The sequence below is a fragment of the Lycorma delicatula genome, chromosome 12 (assembly GCF_047948215.1).
Source record: "Lycorma delicatula isolate Av1 chromosome 12, ASM4794821v1, whole genome shotgun sequence".
NCBI classification, from domain to species: Eukaryota; Metazoa; Arthropoda; class Insecta; order Hemiptera; family Fulgoridae; genus Lycorma; species Lycorma delicatula.
This window is the reverse complement of record NC_134466.1, coordinates 1,296,800-1,320,116: the sequence shown is the minus strand read 5'-3', so window position 1 is coordinate 1,320,116 and position 23,317 is coordinate 1,296,800. Positions and strand designations below refer to the sequence as shown.

Sequence of the window (23,317 nt, the reverse complement as noted above, 5' to 3'; positions counted from 1 at the left end):
ACTGTTATATTTTTCTCGTACCGTAATATTATCTTTATCCGAAATTATACAATATATTTTTATAGAGCTGTATTTGGTCATTTATATCAATACCCAGTTACTCGCCGTTGCAGTGTAAATTATATTTTGTCGAAGTCGTATTAGCAAAGCTTAATATTTTTACATCTAGGAAAGCAGAATGTCATCGCATTTGAGAGTAAAATAGTTAATGTGTAGTTGAAAAACTAAATTGCTAGTTACAGAAAACTTTAACCATCAGGCCAAACCGCAAAAGGACAACTTTATTATACTATATGTTGATATAATTTATGTGTAAAAAATGTTAGCATTTATTCATTACAATTTGTAATGAATTAATATTTCACTCCTTTTTTGTTTTTCCTTTTAGAAAATGTAAAGAATTTTCTTATGGAATTTTGTACGGAAGATGATGATCACATGAAAGTATTTAAATATTCAAATCAGCTCACTAATCTTGCTCATCGAGAACAGGTTGCTATATATATTGAAATTGATGATGTTGAGTCTTATAATTCACGTTTAGCCGAGTCCATTGCTAATAATACTAAACGTTACACATTGCTGTTTTCTGAAGTGATTTTTGAACTACTGCCACAGTATAAGGAAAAAGAGGCAAGTATATTAATCATTCTTTTGTTTTTTTAAGCATATTAGTTTCTTGATGATGTAGTTGTGATTAAATATTACACAAAAGTTAATTTAGTTGTAATCTACATTCTAAACTTTGAGTTGTTAAATATTATATATTCTAATTTAGTAGTGAGATAAGATTAATAACTTAAAAAGTTTCTTTATTACTGATTTATAATCCAAGAAATTAATTATACATTTCTACAATATATTACAAATTTCATTTTAAAGTTTATTTTAATTAAAAAGTTTAATTTATTACAGAAGATTAAGATAATTTTTTTCTTATATGAAATTTTATACTGTTTAATGTAAAGTGAGGTAAATCGTGTAGTTTTTATCTAATTAATTTCTATCTGAGAATCTCCATACATAGTTAGAAAATTACTACCATATGGTGTATTTTTAATTTTTGCCAATTATCTTGTATCTTAGAACTAAAAACTTAGATGTGTTAATTTGTTGAAATTAGTGTAGTCTAAACATAAATGGAAGATTTAAAAAACAAGGTTACAAACTCAGGATTCATTTAAATTTACATTTCAGTCATAAACTGTTGTTAAAGTAAAAAAAAAAATCAGATGTGGATACCACATGACTGACTTGTAAGCCTATTAAATTACATATAACATTTTTAAAAGTACATAAAATTTTATTTCACTAATAACTTATTTTTTTCATTGTTATTATTGAATTATTATTTATTGTAAAGTTTTTTTACAATCTGAGTTTAATAATTATTAATGAATCAGTATATTCAAATTAAAAGAAGAGAGAGAAGTCAGATTCAAACCGATGTGCCTTCCCCTTGTAATATCCAAATATTTAATTAATTATAATTTTATTTGGCTAAAACTCTGTAACCAATGAAAGTAAGTACCACATGATATGTTGTTGAAAAGCTCTCAATGAAAGCTTATTACTGTAGTTAAGAAAAAGTCCAAAATACAGATTTTTTAGATTTTGAGCTTTTTTTTAATCCAAAATTTCAACATCCTACGGCTAATCGTTTTTGAGTTATAAGAGATACATGCATACAGACGTCACACCAAAACTAGTAAAAATGGATATTTCCATTGAAATCTGAAAACCAACGTTTTTCACTATCACAATACTTTCTTTACGTCATCCAAGGAAGTAATAAATCAGTGTTTTTAATTAGAAAAAAAATTATATTTTTTTTATGATTAAGAATTTAATGCCTACTATACAAAACCTATTAAACAGGCAGTAAAAATTTTAAATAATTTGAGATTGAAGTGGAAACACAAGAAACCATACAATCTTTTTTATTCTGTAAAAGAAGACAAAGATTGGTAAACCTAAAACAAATAACTGAAAATTAGTGAGAATAAATGAGATTTAGTGATTGTGGAGGTGTTAAAAGAGAATTAGCTTAGAACAGAAATAAATGTGGAATAGTTTCAAATCAGTCAACAGCTGATAATTTTGAAAATAAAAAGATCCGTTGTGTAACACATTCAGGTGCTTCAGGTTTTTTCAGGTAGATCCAGCTGGGTCTTGAAGAACACTACCCTACCATACAAGCGAATAATGTGGCGAGTGAATCTTGTCATGTATATGACCGAGATTCAGCTCATTGCTTATTGCATAGTTTAATTCCATCACTGTAACCTCAGCTTTGGTTTGTGAGATGTTTCTCATGTTGGATATTAGTTTAGTTACATAAGCTGTTTTGTAGCACAGATATTATAAAAAATAATCTTGCTAGTAGCTGTGACCTTCAGTGAAGTTTTTTACTCATTATATTGTTTATTTATTTTCCTAATAAGTACATTGCAGTTCATTAAAATAGTGAACAATAAGCAAAACCCCCACCCCATGGATCATTGAGATAAGGATGATATGTATGACATAAATGAGGTGTAGTCTTGTACAGACTTAAGCTATAATTCATGAGTCGTGTGGTTAATTGAACCTCAAACACCAAAGTACACTGGTATCCACTGTGTAGTATTGAGATCTGTATAAAGCAACTAATTTTTTATTAAGATTTGAACCCCAGAACTTTCAACTTTAAGAATTAGCTGTTAAAACAACTGATTTGCGATGACCAGTAGACTAACACAGTGGGCGTATTCATTATATCCTGTTTTTTTGTTTATATTTTTAATTTAGTGTTTATTTATAAGGTTTTATTTTTACTATTTGAATAACACTGGGAAACAAAGAAGAATTTCTTTTGTCTCTGGAAGAAAAATATGTGATTCTGATAGTATTTTTTCTTCTGAATCAAATATATTGGTTTTTCCCTCCTTGCAAATATGCAAGGTTTCTGAGAGACAGGCATTTATAATTTCTAACGTTTTAGTACTTTCTGCATTCCTAACTACACAATATTCAAACATCTTCTGACTTGCCTAAAAAGTAAGAAATGATGATTTTCTGCTATATTTCACCTGTGGAGCCCTCATGATCGTCCAACAATAATTGGCCAGCATATTAGTATTCCATTTGCCATCATACCTCTTTTCCATAGCTGAAATCTTCTCATAAAACTGTTTGTGCTCATCACTCACTGCACCCAGATTTTCTGGGAAGAAATCTGGGTGTGAGTGCTGGAAGTTTACTTTTAAGGATACTTTTAAGGACATATTACAAGCTAAATTTTTATAAGATTGTTTATAATATCATGATAATTTTCCGTTTTTCGGTTTCCCAAAAAACTCTTGAGTAACATTTTTAAATGCTTGCCAAACTGCTTTCTCCAGTGGATTGCAGTAGTTCTTCAAAGTTTTCATCTTGCATTAGTGATGGTATTTGTGGACCCACAAATATTCCTTCTTTAATTTTTGCATCATTAATTTTAGAACTGTTTTAAGTACATGAAACCAGGGGTATTGTCCAGGGCCTTGATGAAATTATTTATTAATCTTAGTTTGATACATAATGGAGGTAGATTCACATTTTTAGGATTACACAGTGGGTCATGTTTTACATTTTTCTGTTCAGGAATGAGTGATTCGCATTTAGGCCATTGTTTTCTAATGAAATGTTTTTTCTGTCCCTACTATCCTATTCACACAAAAACAACAGTACTTTGTGTAACCATGCTGCAGACCAAGAATAAGTACAATTACCTTGAATTCACCATAAATATTCCATTCATACACTGCATATTGAAGCTTTTCCAACATAAATTTAAAGTTTTTATATGTTTCTTTAATACCAACAGAGTGAGCCACAGATATTGATGAGAATTTATTGCCATTATGCAGAAGCACAATTTTTAAACTAACTTTAGAGGAATCAATGAACAAGCGTCATTCTGTTGGCCTATGTTCATTACCAAGTATCTCCATAAGAGAAGAAATGTCATTACAAAACACTAAGCCATTTTCTTAAGAAAAATAGTTTTTAAATTCAGAATGACGATTACGATAAGTACATTTCTTTGTATTCTTTTGAAGAAGATTCCATCCTTTTAACCGGGAAGGAAGCATTTCAGACTGTTTTTTGGATAACTTTAAATCTTGTATGAGATCGTTAAGATTTTCTTGGGTCAGTAATTGAGGCTCAGATGAACTACTTTGTTCAAAAGTAGTTCATCTGAGCTTCATCATGTAGTTCATCTAAGTTGCTTCCTTACTTTTATCAGACTCTGAGCTCTTTTCATCTAATGTCACATGTACTGGAGGCTTTGGTACGGGCAATTCTTCGCAGTGTGCAACTGGTCTCATTGCAAATTGCAAGTTAGGGTACACCACGGTATGTTTTGATTTTAACGTAATCCTTTAATGTTTAAGCAGAAATAACAGTCAGAATAGTAATCTTTGGGTTCCCTCCAAATCATAGGGATAGCAAATGGCATGTGGTGTTGTACCATTTTTCCATGCAGTGAGAAGCCTAGAACACGATAAACCTCAGATATGTGGGGCTCAGGCCCTTGTTTGGTCCCTGACTTTACACCCAAAATAAAATTCATAACACCCTTTTATTAATGGAATAAGGTTTTGTGTTTGGAACTAAAGTGACTGAGCGTCACTTTATAGCATTCATAACAAAAATTGTTAGGTTTAGATTTTAGATTTAAACAACTCTAGGCATTTTCTAACTAACGACTAATTAAAAGAAATAAAGTTGTAAATATGTTATACACAGTAATTCAGAGACACAAAGCACTCACAATGACGTGTTTACTGGTTCACTACTATCTCCCTACCGGCAGCATTCTGATGAATGTGTACTACACTAGATCACGGTTTATATATGTCTGAAACTGCACAACAGTAGGCAACACTACCCTTTGAGTCGGCTAGCTCATTTGGTTCCATCTTATTTACAATGTTGTAGGAGCTTTTACTTGACAATGGACAAATGGACGAAAAAACGTTTTAAAATAATTAAAATAACAAACAACTGTGGCTGATGGAGAAATTCCTAATACCTATTTGAAAACAGAATAAAAAAATGCATTAAGTACACCAATTGGTACTCATGAGACAAAAATCATGTTGATCAGTGTAATCAAAAGATGAAGCAATTACTTGATGGAAAATCCACTATAACAAAAGAAAAAACCAAATATGTTATAACAAATTATTTGCAGATTTTTATATGTATATAAAATATTTGTTTATTCTCTAGTGTATATTTATTTAAAATGGCTGGTTTAAATGAAACTTGCCCATGAAAGTTTCTATCAATTTTCCGAAAATTATTTTTTTGACTAGTCAGTACAGACTGTGGTAGTGACTGTAACTTAGATCAAGTGAAGACAGGAAATCGGTTATAGAACTAAGCTCAGTGTGGTGCATTTGTGACTAGTGCCTTAAAATATCCCATTTATTGAAGAAAATAAAAATCCTCTACCATTTTCTGCAGACACACAACCAATCGACTATTTTTAACATTTTATGAAATATATTTCTTGAAAACATTTGTAATGAAATTAATGGATATGTTTTACAAATTGTCTTCAAAGGCCCAAAATGAAGTAAAACACAGTTTAAAGATTTGACCGTAGTTGAACTTAAAACATTTACTGGCTTGTTGTTGCCTACTGGAACAATAAGAATGAATCGTCTTCTTCCATTACTGCACTACAAAAATTATGAAATTTGATTAAATCTCTGTTAATAATAATTTTTTTCTGTGATTTTAGGTTGTTGCAAAGGATTCACTTGATATTTATATAGAACATAGATTACTTATGGAGCAAAGAATTAGACAGCCAGCTGGCACTGAACCAAGAATTAGAGAAAACAATTATCCAAGAGAACTTATGTGTCGATTGTAAGTGAAATAAGTTGTTAAGTGCCCTTTTTATCAACTTTTTGAAGAAAAGTACGTTTATTACTTTTGGTCACGTGGCGGGAATGAGATTAAAATGAACCTTATTTACATTTTGAGATATGAGGAGCTTGAAAATATCATTCAGTAAAATTGGGGTTCTCTTATATATGTATATATATATATATAGGCCTGTGTATAAAAGTTTGTGGCTCGAAAAGCTCCAAAACCGCTAGATCAATTTCATTGAAATTTATGTTTGCTGTAGTAGTATAACTAAAGTTGTGAACGTGAAAATTTAATGAAGATTGGTATAGTCGTTCTTGGGTTATGCTCAATTTAAGACCAAAAATATTTGAACAGGACAAGTTAGAAATGCAGTTCATTATGTTGCTGCAATTTGGAACACTGAAGTTTCTTTATCTTTGGTATCTATTAGCAATATTGATCAGGGCATTCAGGTATCATTACCTACATAGAGGGTCACGATGACCGGGTATGTTTTTTATCTAAGGATTATTTTGACTATGCGGTAGTGTATCTTTCATATGTGCTTATGCAGTGAGTCATTGTGGTGAAGAAGTTGAAACTTGATGCTTGTGCGTAGGGTCTGCCGGTTAATTGAATGTACGTAGTGTGTTGTACTCGGTGTTTCTGACTGCGAAATACTGTGTGCAGACAAAACAATTTTTTCTTATTACTCATATTTGTGTGTAATTTTATTTTAGTGTGCTTCTTGATTGGTTTTTTTTTATTTCTGTTTCTTATTTCTTAATTTGTATGAAATTTTAGATTATAATAAGTTGAAATTTTTTCAAAAGGAAACAAAATAAAATAACTAAAAGTCTTTCTTTCTTCTTGTGCAGAACTGTGTAAGAGGTTTTTTATTTTTTTTAAATAAAATATCTCAAACAATGGTCATTCTGAACAATAGAAGGGAAAACATTTTTGTAAAAGTAATTAGTGAATGTTTTTTTACATATGATGTAATGTTCTGTAATCAAATTGTTTGTGTTTCTGGTTCATGTGATTTTTTTTACTTTTAAGGCTGCAAAGGACCACTTTATTCAAAATAATTCAAGTTTTTTTTGCCGATCTTTTGACCTTTAAGTTCTTAGCTTTTACTTTCTCCCAATATTTAGTCATTCTTAACGATCTTGCTTTATGATCCTCTTCTGAATAAACCCTTTTTTTATAATTAAAAGTTATTACTTTAAAGTCGGTATTCGGATCTTTAATAACAAATTTTAATTTTTCGGATTTATTAAGTAAATCTACGTTAGTCAAATTTAATTTTTGGACGTCTTCTTTAATTTCTTTGATCCATAATGGCAGATTTTTTAAAGACCAAAATCGATCGATAATTCTCTTAGTAATCCTATCCTGTGGTAATCTTAACGAGTGTGCGCAGAAAGAAATTCGCTTCTTTTTCGTAGTATCGATTAAGGATTCCAAGTTTTCGTACAGAAATTTATCAGGCGATAATCTGTATCGATTTTCATGTTTATATTTTTCATTTATGCAGGTTCTAAGAATCCTGTGTTTTACTTTAAGCAAAGGTTCAGTCCTATTTTTCTGATTTAATCTAAATAAAGTCTCGCTCGCGTTACTGATTACTGGTGTAACCACAGTTTTGTAACGTCTAATTTTAGTGTTAATCGAGAGCGATTTTTAGTTGTAAGTATTTTTGGTTACTTGTAGCAATTTAAATAATTTATTAAGTTTTTCGGTCCGATTTTACTTTTCGTTATTACAAGTAATGATCTCTCCAAGATATTTAAATTTTTCTACAAGTTCTACTTTGTTTTCATTAATATTCACAGAGTTAATAACTAAAGGATCTATAGCCGTCATTTTAGTCTTTTCGTAAGAAATTTTAAGTCCGATTTTATTTGCAAGTTCTTCCATACTTGTTATTTGTATTCTGGCTTCCGCGATACTATTAGCTGATAAAGCTAAGTTGTCTGCAAATCCTAGGCGATTTAAATTTAAGTTATCTCTTTTGTATCCTATGTGAATATTTTTTGGCTTAATTTTAAACCGTTCGCGCATCAGAAATTCTAGTGCACGATTAAATAATAAAGGCGAAAGTCCGTCGCCTTGTCTCAGTCGGGATTTTATGTAAAAAGGTTCAGAAAATTCGCTACGAAACTTCACTTAAGATTTTGTATTTATCAATGTTAAACCGATCATATTTACCAATTTAGGATCCGATCCGAGATTTGTCAGAATTTTCAACATCGAAGGCCTATGTATGCAATCGTACGCTTTTTTGAAATCAATAAAAGAAATAATCATCTGTTTTTTCTTTCTATTATAAATATTTATAAGCAATTTAAAGTAATAATTTGATCTGGACAACTGCGCCCAGGCCGAAAACCACCTTGGTAATCGGCTAGCTCGCTTTCTAGTCGGTCCTTAATTCTATTGTAAATAATTTTAGATAAAATTTTTACATACAATCCGATAACGAAATTCCACGATAATTGTCCGGATTTGTCTTGTCGCCTTTTTTGTGTAAAGGATGTATAATAGCTGTCGTCCAATGTTCTGGAAGTTTTTCGGATTCCCAAATTTTAACCAGAGAATTATGCAAAGATTTCTGAACTGATTCTCCTGCATATTTCCAAATTTCTGCAACTGTTTGCTTTATTATTTTTAAGTTCTTTAAGTGCATTTTCTACTTCTTTATAAGTCGGCGGTTTTATGTTTGATTCTGGCGTTTTAATTTCTGTATTAACACTTATTTCTAGTAAATCTTTCGGTTCTTTGCAGTTCAAAAGCTTGTTAAATGCTTCTGCACGGATTTCCGCGTTTTCTTTATTATTATGTGCAATTTTACCAGATTTATCCTTTAGCATTAATGTTGGAGCTTCGTATTTTTGTAACCGATTATAAAACAGTTTATAGTAACTTTTAGAATTATTTTTATTAAAGTCCTGTTCAATTTGATTAATTAAATTATTTTGATTTTCTCTCTACATTACGAATAATTTTGTATGTGATTTTTCGTTTAAAGATTACAATAAGATTCTTCAGATTTATTGCTTTGAAATTTCAACCAAGCATTATGCCTATCTGTTACGGCTTTATCGCAATTTTCATTCCATCACTGGTGTTTTTCCTAGGATTTATAGGTGAAACATTTATAGGTTCATGTCATTTATATTATGTAACAGATAGAGGATAATATGTTGTACTTCATCCATTGTACTCATATCACAATTGATGTTATATTCCATTATTGGTACTAATATGTGTAACAAAATATTTTTCACTGAAATGTTTACATTAAAGATTATATTATAAAGGCATTATATTTTTTAAGTAAACATAATAAATAACATTAATATTTCTGAATGTAGTATATTTAATTGTTAGCCTAACTTACAACAAATAGCAAACAAATTTGTTAACATTGATGTAAGCGTTTTGAAGGCACAATAATGTTTTTCAATTTTATACCCAACCTTTCACAACATGATGAAAATATTGAAAAGGTTATGTTAATGGAGATTATAACAATTTTTTAATCGAATAATATATTGAATCAATTAATTTTATTCGTGACCCGTTACGGAATAAAAAAAAAGATGAACACAGTTTCAGCATATCGTTTTAATTTTTTCTTTTAGTACAGTCTAATGTGGCAAAAACATAAGAAATTTATTTCAGTTAATGTTTTTGTTTGTAAATTTCTTTAATTAATCAATAATTGAACATATATTAACACATTCATTTGTATTTCTTTAGTTATTTGTTAAATGTGTGCAATGCGGTTTTTATTTTTATCTTTTTCATTTGTGTTCCATTATACAGAATCATTTGATTGAAAAGTAAATGTGATGTATATTTCTTTTTATACGTTTATTTTATTATAATTCTAAAGTAATATGCCTGGAACAGCAGTAATTAGCATGTTTTACACCTAATGTCAACTGTTTTCTTGTCAGACATTTTTTCTTGGCCCAATATTTTGCAGTGTTTGTTTCACTAAACATAAGTGTCATTTTATTATTACTGTAATAAAAACTTGCTACAGTTATACCTAATCAAAAGATCCTTACAGTACCATATTATCCACAATTAATGTGCAAACAAATATTTTTCTTATCAAAGATAATTAATAACTACATGTAAAATTATTATAGTGTGTTTTTTCTTCATAAATTCAAATTATATCATTGAATTCAATGTATAACTCTTGGAAAAAAACATAGATTCATTAATATTTCAAAAAAATTTCCCAGAATTGTTATACAGAGTGATTTTTTAGTCCTGTTACCCAGTTTTAAATGTAATTTAAGAGAGGGGAAATTTAGGTGGAATAAAAAGATGTATTTGTTACTTACAAAAGAGATTTAATAAAAAGCTATTACTTACATAATTGTTAAAGAATATGCGCAAAATGCCCACCCCTTGCGGTTATACATGCACAGACTCTTTTAAGCATAGCAGAAACCTTTTTAAGAGTTGTGTTGGAAATATTCGCGATTAAGTCTGTAATATTGACTTAAGTTCATCAATAGCGTGAAGAAAGATTTGTCTTGTAAAGCGTTAGGATTTTCAACCGCCCAAATTCGACAGTTTTGACTGTTCACATAACCGTAGAGATGGATCAGAGCTTCATCACTAAAGAACACTGTGTTTAAAAATTTGATTCCGTTATCGTTTATGAGAGACCTAAACCGACGGCAATATTGCAATCGCTTGTTTAAATCTGGAGGCTGAAGCTCTTGGACTAATCGTACTCGATAAGGATACGATTTCAATTTTTTAGCAGCTTTCTGAACACTCGAATATGACAAACCGACTTGCGTGGGAAGTTTTTGTAAACTTTTCCGTGGAGAATCAAGCGATCTTGTTTTCACATTCTCTAAAACGTCATCTGTCAAGCGAGTCGGTCGACCGCTACGTTTTCTGTTGCAAACACTACCTGTCTCTCGAAATTGGTTTGCTAGCCTAGAAATTGACATTTTTTCTGGCGGAGAAATGCCGAAAAATTTAATTTGAAATGATTCTTTTACACTCGCATACAATTTCGTAGCAAAATAATGTTCAAAAATGAAAACTCATTGTGCTATGGTAAAATACATTCTGTTCGTAACACGACCGGAAACGGCACAAAAGTTTACACAGCTCAAGGAGAATCAACTCACACTGCCGTATCTATACCGGTTGAGTAGCGCTACCAACTTCATGTCACAAAACAAAATTTCCCTTTCTTAGAAAAAAATTACCAGACATTAATAGTTGGGTAACAGGACTAAAAAATCACTCTGTTAAAGTATTGGTATTAATCGCAAAAAGGAAAACTCTTCTTTTTTCTCATCTCTGTTTTTTATATTTATATATTGTGTAATGTTTTGATTGAAAATTGTTATTACTCTGTTCCTTCTTTCTAACCGTTACTTACTTTTACTTTTATTTCTTTCTGTGATCTTTCGTTGTCTTATACATATTTGTTATACAGATGAACTTAAATTATTTCAGGGCTTAATAAAAAATGAACAGTGATGTAGCACGCATAAATTATTTTCAAACATTATTACAGGTAGAAGGTCCGATTACCTTAAACAGGTCAACTCAATTTAAAATTTAAATGGAGGAGTATCATTTATGGCTATATTGTTATAAAATGGTTAATTTGCCGTATTCCTGGAATGAGGATTTTTCAATATTAGTAATCAAACTAAATAATCTTTTTCTCTCTCCAAATTGAAATCATTTTGTACTGTTATCTTTGTTCAATCTTCTCTGTATAGACTAATATTAAGTGATAATATGATAAATGTGTTTTGATATGCTAGAAGTAGTGTGCTTTGAGATAATTTACCTAAAACTAGCATGGTTATCATAATTAAATATGAGTGAAGGTATAATATAACCTTTTTTATTATTATTATTATTATTAATTATCATTTTTTAGTATGATTTTTTGTATAATGATGAGTATGACTTGTGTTTTGTATTTTATAGAAAAACTTTGGAATTTATTCTATTTTTTACCTAGACCTACATGTATTATGTTATTTACATTTTCTTTGCGTTTAGAATGCATGAAAAAATATGTTAAAGTACAATTTTATTTTTAAACGGGAGGAAAGCTCATCTAGTTAAAAACTAAATCAGTTTTGAATAAACGGTACATAATGTTCAACAAAAGAAAATTGAATTTTCTTCCTTTATTAGTGGTATTTTAGTTTGTTTTTATTTAAAAAGAAAAATTGTAATTTTTCAAAATTTTGTATCTAAAAATCTGGTCCTGAGTCAACCTAATAATGCTTGTTTATTTGGAATTTGGTGAGGGTTTAAATTATCTATTTTTTATTTTATTTTAGTGAAGTGTACTTCAGTCCTTCTTCAACAGCTAAAGTTATACCGATAAGGGAAGTTAAATCTCAATATATTGGTAAACTTGTTACTGTGCGTGGTGTTGTTATACGAAGTACTGAGGTAAAACCGATGATGGTTGTTGCTACATATACTTGTGACCATTGTGGCGCTGAGACCTATCAACCGGTCAGTAATATTATCTAATATCGTACGTATTTATAGAGGTTTTTGATTTTTTTTATTAATCTCATCTAAGCCACAAATTGTGAATTTACCCCGATGACTGTTTTTATTTTTTGTCTTTAATAAATAAGCCTAAAAAAGTATTGATTGCTGTTGGAACACATTTAAAAGGTTCTGAGTAAATTCTTGGGATTTTTGTAACGATTTTAGTTAGAGTTAGTTAATTACTGGTATTGTATAATGTTGTTTTATCCCTTAAATATATCAGAAAAAATTGGCTACATTAAGTAAAAATTGTGTATTTATTGAAAATAATTTTAAAGCTTATAACGTAAAGAAATTTTTTTTGTAGCATTGAAAGTAATTGTAAATTTTTCTTTTGAAAATATAGTTCTAAACAGTAAAGGTTTACCTGAGCACTGACTGCAGTAATGCACAGTATTCTTTCTTTTCCTAATTATTGAGCCCAAATTATTTGAGCTGATTGACTTAAGCAATATATTTGATGTTAAATAAATCTTTTTTTTAAATAGTTAACTTTTATTCTACAATAGAATATTATTCAATAAAAACCATTAATATGTTACCATACAGTCAATTTTAAGCCGAGCCACCCTCACCTGTATGAATGCATTCTTTACATGTATTGCTACCATATAATATCGGCAGACAGCAAGGGCAAGGGTACAGCTTGATGTCAGCAGGAGTACAGTATACATATGCACTTGCACAAGCATTACTCCTGCTACATAGCTCACCATACAGATCCCCACCATAGCGGCACTGTGGCCCCACCATTCTTAGGCTCAATAAAAGAGCGTGCACGAGAATGTCCACCACCACCTGGAGAAGACCAAGAAGAAGAAGATGGAAGAAGGCAGAAGAAGTTCCCTGGCCACCTCAACGTGGGACCTACTGGCAGATGCTACCTTCTTACTTCAGCTCACCCGGCTTCAATCGCCCTGGCTGGCAGACTCAACAGCAGCATGGGATCACTTGGGAAGAACCCCCTTGGCTGCACCAGTGAAAGACAACCGATGCCGACCCGACACTGCAGGGCTTTGGGGGCCACCACTGCCATGCTGTCGCGGGGACCCAACTGCTGCTGAGGGGAAGCATGGTCTGATTTCAATGGATGAGCCACAACTTCCCGGCTACAGCTAAGTCAACTTCGCCGGAGACCAGCTTTCGGACCCAACAGCTCTTCTCAGAGCTAACGCCAAAAATGGCCCTTTTCAGGGCTATCACAAGGTTATAAATTACAACAGGCTATCAAAGTTATTTGGTGACAGTATAAAACTTGTTCATATTAAGTATCAGACAAGATAGGTTTGATTGTGTTAATGAAAATATATAAAAATTGAAATTACTGTACCTCTTCTATTATTAGGTCAGCAGTTAATATATTGATTATTTTTTTTTTTTTTAAATGTTCAACATAAAGCATTATGTTCTGAATATATTTTATGTGAATAACAAAAAGAGAAAACATATTTAGTTCTTTTCTAAACAGTCTCCCTTGAAAGTTCATATTTTTCCAAATATATGGGAAGCATGTGGGTCACTTTTTTGTAAAATGTTTGAAGATATGATGTCATGAACCACTTGCGCATGAACTTCTCTATTTCATTGTCGCTCTGGAATTGATGTGCTCCCAAATCACATGGTGGTAAATATGGACTTTATCAGGACTGTTCTAAGGTTTCTCAGTAAATTTCATCCAATTTATCCTGACTGCAAACAGCTGTTTGATGCCTTATATTGTCATGAAGGAGAATGATTGGCTGATAGCGCCTTTTATTCCTGTAAGCAGCTTTCACTTTGCACAAGAGCTGGCAGTAGTTCATAGCATTATTAGTGCAATATTCATGTTGAAAATCGACAAGCAATACGCCTTTCTAGTCCCAAAAAAAACAATTGCTCGGACCTTTCCAGCCGACATTCATTTTAGTTTTATAGGGCAAGGTACTATAATTTTCACCGCTCCATACTCATTGATTTTGACTCCAGAGTGTATTTATGTTACTTTATCTCATCACTTATGACTATTCAATGAAAAAAATTTTTTCCTTTTGTCAAATCGATTCAGGAACTTTTGGCAAGTTTCCTGTCAGGCCTGTCTCGGATTTTGGATCAAAAGTTTTGGAACTCACTGTGAATAGACTGTGGAATCCAGGATGCTTTGTGATAATGAAATGTCACTTTCAGGACCAACACTCACTTTCAAAGCAATTTCATCGACTTTTAGTTGCTGATTGTTGCGTCTTCAAAGAGGTCACAGATCGATCTAATGCTGTCATTGTAACACATATCCTTGAACGCATATTGTGACTCAAATCGTAGACTGAAATATGCGACAACAGCATATAACCAAACTGCTTGCGCAGTCTAGTCAAATTTTCAGAGGGATTAATGACCTTATTTGTGAGAAACTTCAAGATAATTATATTGCGCAATTGACTAGGGAATTACATTAGACTATTTACCAGAGATATAAGAATACTGAGGCAGCTAAAATATCCATCCTCTTCACGCATCTTCACCATCAATATTCCTCTGCGCCAACCTACTCATGTTTATTCAAGAGCAGCAAAGACAAAAGTCCAGTTTATATTTGACTGACCTATAAAGGAATATTCTACTTTTACTAGATAAAACATTTTATAACTTATACTGGTTAGTATGGTAATATAAAGATAAACAAAATTTTATAGCATTATTTTGTAAATAAATAACTAATTTAATTTTCTTTTTTTTAATTTTCCAAAAATTACATTGAAAATCCAAAAGATATTTAATGAATTAAGATTCTTTTAGTTTGTTTGTCAGTAACTTTAAGGATATATTCACTTGTTTCATTATTCTAAATGACTTAAACGGTTAAAACATGATGCGGTGAGGAAACTTAAAAATATGAAAAATGTTTTGGGTTGTACAGACAAACTGTTCCATGATGTTAAATAGATTGATGATAAACTGATCGACTCATGATTCTGACTAAACTGAGTTAAAAGTTTTTAGTCCATTTTTAAAACTTTTTGACGAAATATTCATGTAATTACAATGATGATGATGATAAGTTAGAAGGAAAATAAATAATTTTCTTTCAAGATTTCCACACTATTACTTTTAAGGGACAATATTAAAATATTTATAATATAGTCTTTGTTTGTTTAAATAAAAAAGCAATTAATATGTTGATTGTTTTTAAAAAAGTAATTTTTAAAAACATTTTTTTAAATGTTATTAATATAAAACATATATGTTCTGAAGACATTTAAGGTTAATTTTTATAATATATATTTGTTTCCAGGTTAATTCTTTATCATTTATGCCGGTTACTATGTGTCCAAGTGAAGATTGTCGTGTTAATAGATCTGGTGGACGTTTATATCTTCAGTCTCGTGGATCAAAATTCATTAAATTTCAAGAAATTAAGATACAAGAACAAGTAAGTTTCACATTTTTGTTAAATATGTTTCTTCATTTTTTCTCTTGTGTTTCTTCAATTATTAATTATTCCACTTAATTCTGATTAACATGTAATAAGTATTTTAATTGGATGTCATGAGTTGTAGATTAGCTGTCGTTACAGTTATGTGATGTATGAGATAGATTAAATTTAGTTCTTTTGGAAATTTTTTCGGTTCTACACCAAACTGTTTATGCTGAAAAAAACACAAGAAAATTACCGTTTTATTTTTATGTTTATAAATTTGGTATTTATTTTAAAATTGTTTTTAGTAATTAGCGTTTTTGTTTTTAAAAAGAATGCTTATTAGATACGCAAAAAGTAATATGATTTTCTGTCTATTTTTCATGCGGTTTGCTTTAAAACCCCTATTTTTAACCCTTTCCCATCACAATGATCCGCAGTTGATTAGCGCTCCGTGAGAATAGGTTGGTATCTGATTGCCTCCCTTCATAGTCTTATGCTACCCTCTTGTGAAAAAAATTGAAACAGTACAAAAATCACGATAATTTAATTGCAGTATTTTTTTGTGCATTTCTACCGCGTTTTTTATTAGCGAAATTTTTTTTGTTTTGCTTTGTGTGTACGAAACAGTTTGCTGATTTTAAAAATAATACTTTCAAGCAAATCGGTTGAAAATTGGGCAAAATATGATGAAAAACCCATGTTATAAATCACATATGTTAGTATAAGTGAAAGTAGATTCAGAAAACTACGTTTTATAAAAATCCCCACCGCTCAAAAGGCTATTCAGATTGACAAAAAACAATTTTTACTGTATACTGTTATTCATTACAAATCGATGTGTGTTATATGTTTACCGATATCATTTGTCAGAAAAGATATTTATAAACCTCAAGTAAAAGTGACGTATTTATGACCACAAATTCCTTCTTTTTTTTTTTGTGTGCCATATATCATAATTTATTATGTGTTTCAATACATCGATATGTTGCTAGTAAGATAAGCTATTTTTGTAAATAATAAATAAATCCGGAATCCTCATAGCAATTATAATACACAAGTCACACACACACACACACACACACAAGCACATTTCTGAGAAAAAAATGGTCATATTCTTCCTAGTTTAAATAAAACATTTTACATCGTATAAACGTCATTCAAATTGTCTAATAAAACCGATTCCTTTGTGAATATAAAAAAAAATAACCGACTTAGATGCCATACAAAATGATTTTGTAACAGCGTTTTAAAACTGACGCTGCACATAACCAGTTCCAAGACTACATGATCTGAAAAGATTAAAAGTTTTTATTGGCTGTATTTACATTATTTTGTTCAGAATTAAATTCTCTACAAGCTTTGTTACTAAATCTTCAACCTTATTAGTCATTTAACAAATCTATTGTACTACAACCGTAAAAAAACTTGTGTTTTACATCAATTGTCTTAAAAAGTGTTGCAGTTACAGTTTGGTCTGGTATCTGTCTTTTTCTGTTTAGCCTCCAGAACCACTGTAAGGTATTATTTCAAAGGATGATATGTATGAATGTAAATGAAGTGTAGTCTTCTACAGTCTCAGGTCGATCGTTCCTGAAACGTGTAGTTAATTGAAACTAATTTGATTGTTAACGGGTTGATAATGAAGAATGAAAAATAAATAGTTGTTAATATTTGTCCGACCACCAAAGATACACCAGTATCCAAATCTGTATTAAAGTAACTGCCTTTACTAAGATTTCAACCTTAGAACTCTTTGACTTTGAAATCAGCTGATTTCCGATGATAAGTTCACCTTTTTATCCGATTTTCCCAGCTCAAATTATGTAAGAAACCATCAACTTTACTTCTTAATTTAGGTCCAAAAAATTACAGTAGGCCTTCGAATTAAAAGAGCTAAAATCCAGGCTAAATCTATCGCTAGCCGTAACAAAAACAAAGCGTTTCCAGATCTGTGTTTATTTGAACTTTTTTTCATTATTTTCACCAGTAGAACATGTCCTGAAAGTAATACACTATTTTACACATCCATTCACTGGATTTTTATGCATGATGAATATTGGACTTAAAGGAAATTTATTGTGCGGGGAAATCTGTCCCAGCAGTTCTGAGTGATGGTTTTGTAAATATAACAATGTTTAAATAAACAGTTTATTACAATGTGATAATATGCTGTTATCGACTGAAGAGGATCATTGTTAAAATTAATTTACCGTAACTTTTTATGTTTAGCGCATAAATCAATATACTGAAAAGTTCACTGAGGTACAGGGTGGCCAAAAAGCTACCTGACCCTGAATTGGGAAATTTGCTTTTAGGTTGACAATTTTATTGCCAATTCTGGCAGATTGTGGTGGATTGGAAATGCTTGGTTGTGTAGCCATAACGTTCATATTAGCAAACAAGTAATCTTTTCCTATTTTGATTGTTAGTGGCAGGTGTAATATAAAATACTATCATTTCTTTTACACAGTCTCAACGTGCATTTATTCTTGAGGGTTATTTTAAAGCGCCTGAAAGACTTTGCTGTAGCTTTTCCACGATCAAATGTACCCAATAAGTCAAGAGTTTTACATATAGTCACTTGTTTTAGAAAAGCTGGTATTGAAGATGATTGAAAACTGTTCTGCTAGCCAACGGATTAGAATAATCTGTTTGTTAGCCAACAGATTAGAATGTCATACAGGAGTGTGAACAAAGCCGTAAAGAAATTAAAATTATGCCCATATTGCATTCATGTTGTACGGGAATTGCGACAGTTGTAAATATAACAGCTGTGAAAATTATTATGTTCTATAAAGACTTGTTGGGTCAAAATTTCTAGTGTAATGAATACCCTTTTTTTGTCTTGCTTAGAAAAAATGTATTTAGCAGCCAGTAGTTCATATTTAAAATTGTTACCTGGAATAAGAAACATAAATGCTTACTAACAATTAAAGTTACTGGGAATTGATAATATAAATGATATATTAGCTCGTAGACATCAAATGGCCAGCATGGCATTAAGATTTTGCTGTCCATATTTTATCATAAAAGACTTTTCATCATATCAGTAGCCAGTAGCTTTTTTAAAAAAATTCATTCATTAATTCTTTAAATAGTTTTCTCTTTCTGATGTAATTTTCAAGTATTTTACAATAAAAATTCTTGAAACCTTTTATCAAAACCTCTTTATTCTTTTATAAAGCAGTTAATACCTTACCAAATATAAAAATTAATTTTTATATTTAATTTTTAATACCATATAAATTAAATTACAGATTTTTTCTGAGGTACAATGTAGAGCAAAAGCTGATACTTTTCCCTTGATCTGTGAGTATAAGGTAAACTATGATACTGTCTTTTACAACCAACTTGCAATTGCAAGGTTCTGCAATATTTTTTTTTATTGGTAAAAAACTATGATTTAAATATAATTAAATGATCATTTTACTTTTTCGTAGAGCGAGCATGTACCTGTTGGTAATATACCACGTACATTGACAGTTTTATGCAGAGGGGAAAATACACGTCAAGGTTTACCTGGTGATCATATTGCTATTACTGGAATTTATCTGCCTCTTGTTCGATCAGGTTTTCGACAAATCACTCAGGGTCTTCTTTCAGATACTTACATTGAAGTGCATGTAAGTATACGATTATTTTTTCTTTAATCCATTTATTTTGAAGCTTGTTTTTTGTTTCAATAAATGCTTCACAAAAAAATGTAAACACTATGAATTGCATCACAAAAGAGAAATATTGTCTTTAAAGACTTTTTTTATCTTACAAAACACAGTGGAAAAATTGGCTTTTATATTGTATTAAAAGATCTGTACTACAGTAGTGAATAGTAATTTATTTCAAAAAATGTGTAGGTGTTTAATGGAAAGTCTGTTGTTTTTTATAGTTGGATTTTTTTATAGGCCAATTTATTACATAAGCTTGAAACTTATGCTTAGGTATATTGGATGGAAATTTATAGCATTAAAAATGCTTAGCAATTTCCTGTATAAAAGGTGAAACAATCACTCCACTAAGAGATCAGAATTCCAATGTTCCATGAATCTATTTAGCAGGAATATAAAAAAAGAATTAAGATTTGAGCGACTTTGTTTTTTCTGTATTTAGCTATTTAAAAAATTGTTTCAGCTGTTGAGTTTCGATATTGCAGTTACTTAACAAAAATGTTATTTAGACTGTCCATAATGATAAATATATTTTTATGGTGAATTTTGTATTTTAATAATATTGTCCTATAATTTCTTAAATTAATAGAATAGAAAAAGGTTTTTTAAGGAAAGAGTTTCCATTATTTTTTTTTTATGAATCTCAACCATCTTGTTAAAGAAAAATTTAAGTTGAGTAGCTTCATATAAACATATGGAATCTAGACTTGTTCTCACTTGCTGTAAATTAGTTGTATTTTTTTATGCCTGATAGTTGAGATTCCCTGTTTTAATAGAAATTCTTTACCTCACAACACTTTTTCCACCTAGATTGATACTGTATATTTATTGTAGTAGTGTTATTTAATTTGTTAAAAGATTCTTATATTTACTAAAGCAAAAAAAGTAATTTGTTTTTTTTAATTTCTTTAAAAATATAGTAATCAGACTTTTTAAAAAAACTTTCGCGGCAGATAAAACTCAGTTCCTCAATATCCTTTACATAAATTTTTCTCATATTACCTCTGAATCTGGTTTTAGAACATTGAAAATGCACATTTAATATAACAAGAAAAACCAGGATACTTTATATACTTAATTTGCTCTAACTTCTACAAATTTTCTTAAAATAAATTGCAATTTACAATACAGTAATGTAGAAAATATCTGCTCGTTTCACTGTTATGTGACATTGATTATTTTCATCTAGTGGCTATTTAGAATTATAACATTTAAAATTTAAACATTTTTTGTGATGTCTGCTGCAGTGTAATACAGTAAGAAATACTTTTTAACAACAGTTTTTCTGTGCATAATTGTTATTATGTTGTTTTGTTTTTTTTCAGTTGTGAATGAAATCATGTCTTTGCTGTCAAGATAGATTTTAATTACTTTTATTTCAGATCAAACAAATGTAATCCTTTTCTAATTCTCATATAAAACAATCATGCGTGGATACTGTATATACATAAACGGTCTTCAATGAAGACAAAAAGTTTTAATTGTATATTGTACATTGTTATTTCCAACCTGAAACAAATCTGAGAAATTCTAATTCGTACTTTCTCCGATATATTTAGGTTTTCAGTTTTATTTACTTCATTCTAAACTTGTAATTTGTTTTTAGTTTTTAAAGTTAACATTTTAATTTAAAGGTCTATATGGTATAATAGCTCAACCAATTATTACAAGCCCAGACTAAACATTCCTTGATATGATATTATATGATAATCATTAAGTCATCTTAAACTAGTAAGTGATATTACGATTAGGCAGTGTCCAGTAGCAGCTTCAAGGTTCCCCGAATTAATATAAAATGTACCAGAATTTAGTGTCTGGCATTGTAAGCGATGCTATTTTTTAGTTTCTTGTATTTATTTAAGATCATATTTTGTGTTTGTAGTTTTATTTTTGATAAATGTAGCAGAATACAAGGTTCATTCAGGAAGTAAAGATCAATTTTGTTTTACAAAAAATTCTTTGCATCATATTTTACATTTTTAAGCTATTTTTCCACACAGTCACCTCCTAAGTTCAGGAATTTGTCAAATTATGGCACTAACAATTGTGTGCTGTCATTAAAGAAGTCTGCCACCTGTCCATTAAGCCATTCACTAACAGCTGTCTTGAAGTCATCATCACTTTCACGTAACAGATCTTGAACATACAGGAAATTTATCATTTAGTGCATCTAATGTGAAACGCCAGTTCTGTTTAACATGTCTGTCAATATTTAATCTTTCAGCTGTTTTAATGAGAGTAGGGCTTCCTGAGCGTTGCACATCATAAACAAATGTTCTCTTTCACTCGTTATACTGTCACCATATACAGCAGTAATTTGACGATTAATTTCTGCAGGACGAACACCTTAACCGTTCAAAAACATGACTGGTCATGCCTTACAGTCGGCAGGATTATCAGTTATCTTAGTCATTATAAACACGCAAAATCATTCTGTGACACATTACTGCTAGGATATTTCATGCAGTGTTAGTAGAATAACCCGGACCAGCTGCTTTACTCATTGTTATGAGTGAAGCTGCGTGCATGTGTTGGGCAAATGGTTCTTACTTTCTAGACAACCTATGTAGTTAAAATTAATTCATCTTTTAAGGTAAATAGTTTTGCAAAAATACCAACTGTGATTTGAATGGAAAATTTATAATGTAAAAATTTCTTTAAAACTTGTCTTACTGAATAACAATGTATCAACTGATATTGCCATACTGGTCAGAAATTAAGAATTGCATACCAATATATCGATAATATATTATTTTTAATTAAATATAATACTAATATAAAAAAATATAATTTTTTGTGGATTCTTAACTTTCTTTAAAATCTCTAAAAACAAAAATATATATATATGTGTAATAATTTTATATATGAAAAAATATATATATATATTTTTACACTATTACTTATATTAATTAAATTTTGATAAATATAGGTGTACAAGTCAATCTTTTTTTACATTTCCAGTGGTTATTTTGTGGCATAAACTTTAAAAAGGATTGTCAATTCTCTTGATTCATGTGGGTATGTGTGTGTGAAATAACCCAGTTTTTGTTGAACTAATCATCTTCAAATTTGGCATAGTGATGGGGCATTGATGATATTAAAGTTTGTTGCCGTGATCTCAAAGGAGTTAAAATGGGAGGGGTCATACTTCACCTAGTTCTGGACTGAATGTCAATTTTACCCGTATAAGGAATGTCAATTTTACCCGTATAAGGTTTAAGCCCTTTAAAAAAGATGAAGAGGTTCAGGGTCTTGTAAGATGATTCTCAAATAATATTATGAATTTAATAAATAGAATAAAAATAAATGATTTTTAAATAATACTGGGACTTTTAAAAGAGTCTATGTGATGGTTTTCTCTATTATAGCACTGGTCTTAATAAATTGTTTTTTATGTGTACTCAATTCTATTTCAACATTAATTTCCTTTTACAGAAAATACAATTCCTTAGTAAAATTGAAGATGATACAAATAAGAAAGGTGAACTTACTGAACATGAAATACATCTACTTTTAGGTGATAATTTCTATTCTAAATTGGCTGCTAGTCTTGCACCCGAAATATATGGACATGAGGATGTTAAAAAAGCATTATTGTTGTTGCTGGTTGGAGGTGTTGATCGTAACCCTAATGGAATGAAAATAAGAGGTGAGTTCTAGTTTTTTCTTATTACCTAATTTATTTTTTCCCTTTATCCTGTGCCTAAAATACAGGGTTATCATAAAAGAATGGTGCGGTTTCAGTAATTCATAGGAAGATTGTTGGGAAATTTCTAGATGTTATATTGGT

The 23,317-nt window shown here is 30.2% G+C and overlaps 1 protein-coding gene across 1 annotated transcript in view; it reads left to right on the top strand.

Moving 5' to 3' along the window:
• Positions 1-23,317, top strand: part of Mcm7 (minichromosome maintenance 7) — a 44,037-nt gene that overhangs the window by 349 nt on the left and 20,371 nt on the right. The window contains exons 2-7 of the mRNA XM_075380166.1: positions 389-633; positions 5,777-5,907; positions 12,246-12,426; positions 15,737-15,874; positions 19,303-19,485; positions 22,963-23,176. Coding sequence (XP_075236281.1) covers positions 389-633; positions 5,777-5,907; positions 12,246-12,426; positions 15,737-15,874; positions 19,303-19,485; positions 22,963-23,176 — 1,092 coding nt within the window. The remainder of the gene's footprint in view (positions 1-388; positions 634-5,776; positions 5,908-12,245; positions 12,427-15,736; positions 15,875-19,302; positions 19,486-22,962; positions 23,177-23,317) is intronic.